General features: G+C 37.7%; 1 protein-coding gene across 1 annotated transcript in view; it reads right to left on the bottom strand.

Annotated features, from left to right (window-relative positions):
• Positions 1 to 9802, bottom strand: part of nlrx1 (NLR family member X1) — a 78297-nt gene that overhangs the window by 43258 nt on the left and 25237 nt on the right. The window contains exons 9-11 of the mRNA XM_005749388.1: positions 9538 to 9624; positions 5849 to 6100; positions 5035 to 5239 (exon numbers count right to left, since the gene is read on the bottom strand). Of these exons, the coding sequence (XP_005749445.1) occupies positions 5035 to 5239; positions 5849 to 6100; positions 9538 to 9624 (544 nt within the window). The remainder of the gene's footprint in view (positions 1 to 5034; positions 5240 to 5848; positions 6101 to 9537; positions 9625 to 9802) is intronic.

Below are 9802 nucleotides of genomic sequence, written 5' to 3'. Positions count from 1 at the left end.
GGTTAGACACATGAACGGGTTGGTGGTGTACCTGGGGCTTCTGTTTAGGACTATGCTTCCTCCTCACCGTGACCCAGCCGCCCTCTTTCCCCAGCTGCTTGGGGTCTGCCGGGGAACAGCTAGCGGGGCCTACGCTATCTTCGGCTGCACCAGCTACAGGGGCCTGGCTAGCTATGGGTGAATGAATAAAGTCTATAGTCCTATAAAAACACAAACAAAAAAAACATCTAAACCTGGATCTCTAATATTTCAAATTCCTACATTATAAATGCAACAGGAGTGCCAGCGTAACAGTACTGGTAAGTGAGTTAAAGACAGACCTTGGTCATCATATCACAGCTCATGTCTGCCAGACACCTATTCAGGTGCTAATGCTCAGGAGGGAAAACAGAGGGGAATAAAATGCCCTTAAAGCCAAGGTAGAAAGGGGTAGAAATGTGTGTCACTAACTGGATGCCATGATCCTGGGTCTTTGACCCACTGTCTTGTGTTTTCAAGGTTGTTTTTTTAATGAAATATTTTCTGTTTGAATCTTGGCTTGCTTGCTGTTTCTTCCCCAGAACGGTGATACTGTTTATTTAGACATTGAGTTTTCTTGAGTCTTGAGACTAAAGAAGTCACATATCTAGATGAATTAACTTGGGGTTTATGGATGGCAAGTATCATAACACTTGTTTATTAACTTCTGTCTATCACAGCTAAACTGAGGTGAGTTGAGGATATCCTGAACTGTTGTTTTTGATACTGTTAGCTGGTGTAAGCAAAACTGGAATCTAACAGACTTGTTAAGCCTTAAACACTATCCAAATAGACCCTTATATGATGTGAATAAGTAAGCATGTTTACGTGGGTTTTCATGTTTCAGAAACTCCAGTTTAGAAGGTAGGCTTGAGGTAATAATGAAAATATATGCATACAAATGTGGAATTGCTACATATAAACTTAAAACATAAAGCAAAGAATTTGTATTTGGTTACTTGTTTGTTATAATAATGCTTCTTGGCAATATATCATATACCGTTGGTGTCAAAATCATTTTAGTTGTGGGTGACATACAACCCACTTTGATCTTAAGCAGCCGGACCAGTAAATTCTCCATTCTGTCAGTGTAAAGAAGTTACATATTTAACTGTTATTCTACATGATAAAGAAAAAGCTGCTGTAAAAAACAAAGAAAGCTGTCAGCACGACTCGTTGGACTTAAATTGTAAGAAATAAATGTGTAGAATGATAGAAAAACTTGTGGTAGCTCATTGCCCAGACTCTTCAGTTTTTGTGTTTGTTTGTTTTGGGGTTTTTTTTTTTGGTTTTTTTTTTTATAAACTGTAGCTGTAACCCTCCCCCAGAAATGTCTGTAATAGAAAAATTTTTTTTATTAGAAATATAGCATTTTGTATATTTATTATAAGTGTTTGCAATTTGGCATAATTTGTGAAAGGTTACATTTCTTCATTATTAAATAGCATAAATAACCCTGTAAACACCTTTAGTAAATTCAACAGTAAATATATATAAGAGAAAATATATATTACTGTAATTATTCCTACAGTAAATTTGTTTTACAGTAGTAAACTGACCTAGGTGAAACTGACCAATGGCTATAGAGATTTCTTTCAAACTTTCTTCAACTGTTTTGTGGGACTGACATTGAAAAGAAAAATGATTGTTTTCTGGAGAAAACATTAATTCAAAAAAAGAGTACTATGTTCTTATTATCCTCAAACAATTTTTTAGACACACATGCTTCTAACTTGATTCGCTTCCTCTCAACTTTCTTACAAAAGGCAGCACTAACTGTTTATAAAGATAGAGGAGTCGTGTATTGTCATACACTGGTTATTAGCTTACATTGGTTATTGAGCCCAGCAAATAGTTTTGGCCTTATTACCTTCTGAAAATTATTTGTTAATGCTGTCACTGTTAATGCCATTAGTATATGATACTAATGTTTAACTGTTTGCTATCTATCCTGTGAAGAGGTTGCCTAATATTACTAGTTACAAGTTATTTAAACATAATTTGTATTTGGAAAAGCTTTGTTTTATATCTTCTTTCTTAAAGCTTTTGGCCCGAGTCACTATTTGTGAGGTGTTCACTGGAGCCTTTTGTGCCTGGTATCTGGATTAGGTTTGGTTTGGAACTGCTGTGAAAACTCAGCGGGTGAGTAAGCTGTTGTAACTAAATTAACTGAAGTCAATCTAAGCGAAACGACAAATCTAAGGTGCATATATGTTCCTTGCCTACTAAGTTTGGTTGGGGGGGGATCAGTATTTAGTAACTTTGGAATAAAAGAAAACTTAAAAATAAAGTTTTTATCTTCATTCCCCCTCACCACCTTCCTAACGCGTGGTATAACTAACACTTTTCTAATGCTTGTCACATGACTAACATTAGCGTTTAACGTTAAGTTTAAACCCATATGCCTTCATGTCTAGTATTAAATGATATTACATATGTCACAAGGTTAATATTGCTCAAGTCAGAAGTTAATTACAACTATTAAAATAGTCACGCCATTTGTGTACAAACAGTGCAATGTATCAACGCGGACACTGACTAGATTTTATCGCCATATCAAAATGCATTGGAACCTATGTTCACCCATGTTTGGTTGTGGCTTAATGAATTGTCCATGCAGTTTTTGAACACTTGCTGCACTTACATTGCACATGCACTCCAAGCACACACAGTCAAAAAAACCTTCATTGAGCTGTACACCTACTCATATGGATGCAGTGATTTGTGAGGTTGAGGGATGCCAGCATACATCTCATGATTTGTACATTTTGTGTGATCATTTTAAATGGCACATAAGAGATGGAAAATATTACTTGCCTGTTTCCTAACTGAAAAACTTATTTTCACGTGAAATCATCTTTCACATTACACATCAGCAGAAAACATTAACGTGCTTTACAGAACCCTGCAAAGGTAGATAGTGATGCAGCAGGAAGTAAGCATGAGAGTGAGATCCATGAAAATTATACAGTCTCCACTGTGCACCCTGAGCTGGTCAAAGGGATTGATATAGTAAAATGTGTAATTCATTTTATGTGCTTTTTTGTTCTTGGGTCACTGCGACACCAGCAGATGTAGTTGACAGCTGTGGGGATTTATTTTTATCTTAACACTAATATCTCATAAAGTGCCCAAAAGTAAATTGCAGTAATACTGTAAATGGATAATACAGGAAAAGTGCAGTACAAGAAATTACAGTAAAAATACAGTACTAGTACTGTAAAGGAAATTACGGTACTACTATAAATGCACAATACAGTAAGGTTACTGTGATTTGTATTTACAGTAAGTTACTGGCATCCAGCTGCCAGCTAGTTGTTGTAGATTTTACAGCAACCTTTGTACAGTTTAGGCTTTCTTATCAGATGATGGAAAACTGGTCTTGAAGCATGCTAAGAGGTACTGCTCTGCAGAAAGTGCAATTTTATTGTGGTGGAACCAAGACAGTAAAAATTAAAAGGGAATTACAATGTTTTTTCAAATGTGCAGTATAGTTTTCATCTTCTTTTGCTGCTTATTCAGTGAATTTTGGTCGGTGAGTGATAAATCTTGCAGTTTTAGAATCTGTCAGCACTCAACCACATGTCCTTGGCCGCCAGGTGAACACAGACAAACGCGAGTACATCCTTTTGCAGAATCGGTTTGCCTGCTTTTTAATTGTTTGCTGTTTTACCCGTTTTGTGGTTTTTGAAATAGTTTTGTGAGCTTTTAGCTGAGATTCTGACATTTCTGTGGATATCACACATGTCTTTATTTAAACAATAGATCTGGCGGTACATCCCATTAAACCTGATGTTCTCCCTCTCCCCTCTGGTACCAGGACCATTGGGGTTCAACAGGTTAACTGTTTAATGCTAAATTACTGTTGCGCAGCGGTATTTATTGCTTAATTAAAAGCAGTAAAACTTATGAAAATACAATAAAAGTCCAAATGTAAACAATTTAAAAAATATAAATGGGCATACATTTAGGTCTGTGACACTCAGACACTGAGCCATGGATGTGCTACTACTAGGAAGAATACACATGAGGTTTAAGGCCTGGACAAGTTTGAAACCTTTTGTCCTCCTCTACAGTGGCCCCGAGAGGCCAAACGGACTGCAACTTAAGAAAACACCAGCAATAAGAAAAATGCTGCAAAAGCACACAAAACACAACAGAAATAGGAAAAACGACAACGGAAATGGGGAAAAAAAAAACAGATTTCCACAAGCACGAGGGAAGTGTTTCTGGGGAGACAATAACCCAATGTGTTTGTGTTGTTTTTGGATTGGATAGTTGAGTTGAGTGCCAAGGGGTACACGCTGGGCTATGGTGGACTCAGGTTGTATGCAGACCCTGGTCCACCAAAATGTGGTTCAGCCTGGAGCATTGTTGGAAGCAGAACTACATGTGTAGTTGGTGCCTTTAAAAAATATTATGTGGTGCTAGTAGAAATTAAAATAAAAAGCAAAACATCGGCTGCTGTTAGCTTCTGCCTTACACAACCCATAAATGTGGAAATGACTGGCCTAGATTTAATAAAGTGGTGGGACGATGTTTGCGGGTATGTTCAAAACACATTCAGACATGTGGTTTCGGTTATGCTTAGTGGTGATGTGAGGTTGTCCAGCAATGCTGCCGGAGAGGGGGAACCTGCGAGGCCTTTTCAGGAAGCCCACCAGTTCCCGTGATTAATTCCATCGGTCTCTTCTTCCCCTGGAGGCTGAAGTCCACTGACAAAGAAGCACTGACACTGTGGCGTTCAGTGCTTCTTTGTATGCTCCTGTGTGTTGGGGGTGCGTTCTGACGTACAAAAACAACAAACAACTGGACAAGCAGGTGAAAAACACCAGCTGGCTGGTTTCTCATGTCTTGTTTATAAACACTTAAACACAAGTATCTTAAAAATGCTGAGCTTAACCTATTATTTAAAAAAAAAAAACAGGCTTTTAAAAACCCACACAGTATGAATCATTTTTTAAATGACATGTTTTATGTACATTTTTACATTTACATTGTACTGTATGTATATACCTTTAGTTGCTGTATGACATGCTGCTGATCCCAGGATGAGGAGTTCTCTCGTATAACATTGAGAATGGGGTGCCAGTTCTCAGAGAGGTCTGTCCCTTCAGTGACAGAAGCCAGGACCTTGACCCGTTGGCCACTGTGGCTACGGGGAACACCTCGGGCATACAGGGACTGCTTCGCCACTTTACTGAGAGGGTTCAAATATAAACTGCACAAAGACATGGACAAAAAAAATTCTGTAGGGCTTGCATGAAAGACTGCATGCTTTTAGTGTGTCTCTGAGGCCTTTTGAATTTCACCATATGTAGTCCATTTTAAAATGTTCTTGGTCTCACTCACAGGAGTAATAAATTGATAAATTCTATCAATTATCTGATGACACAATATCAGGATTCCCAAAAGGTTGATTCTGTTCATCTGGACGTAGCGTTTTCAGTGGGAGAAATGTTTTGTCACTCATCCAAATGACTTCTTCTGTCTGAGGAAGACAAAATGTTTCTCCCACTGAAAACGCTTCGTCCATATGAACAGAATCAACCTATTGGGATTTACTTACCTGGACTTACAACTTACATTACGCATGCATCAAAACAATATCAGGGTTTATAATTTAATATATGCCAAACTGTAAGTAAGGTGCTTTTTTCATGTTACGAAAACTGTCAGTGTTCTATGAAAAAAATAAATAAATATTTATAATGCAAAAAGGACAGTGGAATCAGAATTTATTTATAATGTGGTCTATGCAATACAACATTATAGCACAACTAAACCTCAAAGAAATGTTGAGCTTTGGATATAGTGAGAAGTTTCTTACTGTACAGTCTGAATGCTGGGATGTTCTCTACAGGCATCTACCAGAAGTAGAGCTGCGTCGTCTCCAATATTGTTATAGGCCACGTTGAGCTCCTGGAGTCTTCTGTGTTGTTGGAGCCTCTTAGCCAGATCCAGGACACCCTCATCCCCCAGTCCAGTGTGCATCAGGGACAAGTTTGTCAGGGACTGATTCTCTGGCAGGGCTTCCACCAGGATTTGGACTCCAGACTCCATAAGAGGGTTGTCACACAATCTGAAGAACACAATGGAATAATATGGCATTTCTGGTTTGGTCTACGACTAAGAATAAACTCCATGTGCAAATGAAGATGTTAACCAGGGCTTCGTAGCAAAAATATAGGCTAATGACTGTAACTCCGGTCAGTAGCTAATTGCTGATCGGTTTAAAAGAGCAAACTAACATTTCAATTGACATCATTTTCAGTTTGCTAAATGTCTTTCTTCCACATTAATTATATATGGGAAAGGTTTATCACTGTGTAACATCCCCTCTTCTTTTAACAACAGTGTTTGACTCAACATTGAGCAAAGTCTAAATCAGAGGAAAGTCACATACTGTTCTACCTGTACGATTGCTTCACATTCACTTATTGTTACTTTCAGTGTCAATTCTAATGACCTGGCCATTGGATTGTGGTTTATTTATTATTACTTTTTTCCATTATGTCATAAAAAAGAGAAAAAAAGAACAACATGTACAGAGTAAATTTGATTATTAACCATTGACATGTCAAACATAAGTCCAAAGATATAATATCCAAAGATATAAAATTTCATAGACTGACAAATTTGACTCTTTTTGGAAGGTGAAGTTCAACTTTAATATTACACTGTAGAGCACCCTTAAACTGTGGATCAAGGTCCAGCTTGTGTGCCATTATATTGTTTTGAAGAAGAAAAAAAGAAGAAATCAAAACAAAAAGAAAATGAACACGGTGCTTGTCATTATCAAAACTTTTCCCAACAAATGGCCGTTAACACATCAAACAACTCAGAAAGATTACACTTAAACCTGTGGTGAGTCACAGGTTTAAGTGTAATCTTACAGGTGAGTCTCTTTACGGTCTTCAGACTTCCCTGAGACAACCTGGGAAAACATGGATTCACTAAATTTATGACTCTGTTATTAAGCTTAGCTGAGCTGAATTCTTAATTCTGTCTGTTATTTTGACTGTCTCCCAGATTAGGCTGGTAGCTTTTAGTTTTATGTGTGCCAAATAAGAAGCATCATTTGATATAACCCCCCCCCCAAAAACAAGACAAAACAAAACATAATAAACAGCTGTCAAACAAAGCATAAGACACCTTAACAAAGGTTGACCTATTCAGTCCTGATCAAAAGTTTAAAACCACCATATTTTGCATGGTTGGATCTTAACAAGGTTCCAAGTAGGGCTGCGACATGCTACAAGAAGAAATGGGAGAGAGACAAAACATTTTTTTCAGCATGCAAATTTATTAAAGAACGAGACGAAAGCGCGTTGCTAGGACTGATCTGAGGCAAATTTCATTTCGAAAGACTACCCAACAGAAGCCTTGATAAAAGCGTGATTTTGTGCAAAGTGTGCAAAAAAGAATTTGCATACCACCAAAGTACTTCAACCTTATGGTACCATCTAAATGCAAAACACGTTGATGCGAACAAAGAAACTGTGGGAGCTGTTAGCGCTAGCAGTCCCAGTTTGAGTACCAACAAAAGGTGTAGGCAGCCCAAACGTGATGAAATGACTCGTTTCAGGAACAAAATTAGTAAGTCAACATCGGAGAAACGTACAAATTCTCTTCCAAAATAGATTACTCTGGACTGTAGACCACTATCAGTGGTAGAACATAGGAGGTTAGAAAATGTGCTACTGTTAGCGTCATGAGATCCAACTTTCCAACTAACTATTTCAAGTAAAAACCAGCAGCTTAATGACACTGAAAAGCAAGCAAAATAGATGCATTACAGACAGCCCTGCTCATATGGAGGAACTACACCAGGAGCAAACAAGACTGGGGCAACAGAAAGAGCCACTCATACAGGATTTTTCCACACGATGGAATTCAATGCTGGATACGGTTTCTGCTAAAGAATCAAGAGGCTGTTTTTGCTGCTTTAGACAAACAAAGCACAAGCTAGTCATTTTAACTCCATCAAAGCTGGTAAAACTCCAAAAGCTGGTAACTGTTCTTGAGCCATGCAGGTATTTAAAACTAGTTTTTAACTTATTGTTACCGTTTCTTCAAAAAGCTCTATAGTTGACAGTTATTGTGTAGATTAATAATAATCTTGGAGGTGAGACATATGTCTCATGTTCAGTGGTTTTATCTTCTGCCACCTGCATCACACCATGGAGGTCTCCAATGATGACTCAAACACATGGTGAAATTTATTCTGCCTTTGTAAAAGACCTATCTCAACCTGTAGCTACACGCAACCATCAGTGGCTCAAGATAGCTACTGTGCTTGACCCACGCTTTAAGGATTTATATTGTTTTGCAAGGGGAGCAAGAAGAGGTTTGGACCAGCCTTGAGGCCCTGCTGCCTCAGTGTAAAGACGCCACCACAAAGGAGCCAGCAAAGACAAACAGCCTCCTCTCTTCATTGTCTTCAGACTGATGCAGATGAGGAAGCCCTGTGTAACGGGCCCTGAATTTGTACAGAGCAGGATCCACCATCAGCGAGAAAGACTGCTTGCTGAAGTGGTGGTCCAGGCGAGAAGGGACCCACCCACAGCTGTCTGTCATAGCCCACAAGTATTTGATTAGTCCTGCCACTTCTGTCCCATGTAAGAGAGACTGTTCTAACTTGCAGGTCACATAGTAACAAAAAAGAGAGTTGCCTAGAGCTCTGAAAATCTGAACAGTTTAGATTGTCAAAGTAACTGGCTGAAAGAGACAGACGGTAAATAAGCATGGAGCTATTATGAATCTAATGGGTTTGGGGGGTTTTTGCACTAAAATGTTCAATGATCACATTGTTTTAACCTAATGTACAAAATAATTTTGGCTAAGGATACTCAGTTTAAAGCTGTTCAACCTTTTATGTTTCTACCTTATTTGTTTAAGAAGAAAAATTGCACCTTATGTTGAAATTTTTATTATTATTATTTAAATACAATACCATTTTAAAAATGTACTTAAAGTACTTAAAATAACACTATTTTAATTGTGCCCTGTTTTGGCTAGTGATATTATTTTTGTTTCTCTGTTTTTTCAATTGAAATGCAGTTTAAAGAGCTTGAGTTTATAATATTCATGACCATGTCCATGAATATGGTCACCCACTAAAACCCTTTTTAATTAAAAAAAACAAAAAACATATGCGCTTTGGGGCATATTTTCTTGTCCAATTAATTTATTACTATGCCCATAATTATTTGGCTTAATTTTTTTTTAATAAAGTCCCACCCCTAAACTCCTTGGAATTCAAGTTTCAATTGATGTTCTGGCATTCTAGTAGTGTCTTACTTGTACCGTGTTTGCAGTTGCAATGTAAAACCAAGTTGTGCAACTTTTTCTTAATCTTTCCAATACTTATGCATTTTCAAATTATGCAATCAAATTCTGAAATCTATTACATTAAATTATAAAATTAAAAGACAGTGCCAAAGTAAAGACGTGACTCATTTGGTTACATACATTTGGGCTAAAAACATCAAAACTGGAATAAAAGTAGAGTCTTACTTCAGAGATCTAATAACACCCCTGGGATCTAGCAGTAGGTCTCTCAGCAGACTGCAGGACTCAGGACCAAGGGTGTTAAACTGCAGACTGAAGACAACAGAGACAATTACATGCACACACACACATACATATACATACAGTGGGGCAAAAAAGTATTTAGTCAGCCACCGATTGTGCAACTTCCCCCACTTAAAATGATGACAGAGGTCAGTAATTTGCACCAGAGGTACACTTCAACTGTGAGAGACAGAATGTGAAAAAAAAA

This window comes from Pundamilia nyererei, unplaced genomic scaffold (assembly GCF_000239375.1).
Source record: "Pundamilia nyererei isolate P.nyererei 1_Seehausen unplaced genomic scaffold, PunNye1.0 scaffold00243, whole genome shotgun sequence".
NCBI lineage: Eukaryota > Metazoa > Chordata > Actinopteri > Cichliformes > Cichlidae > Pundamilia > Pundamilia nyererei.
Note: the sequence above shows the minus strand (reverse complement) of the source record. Positions and strands in the feature narration are given on the sequence as shown.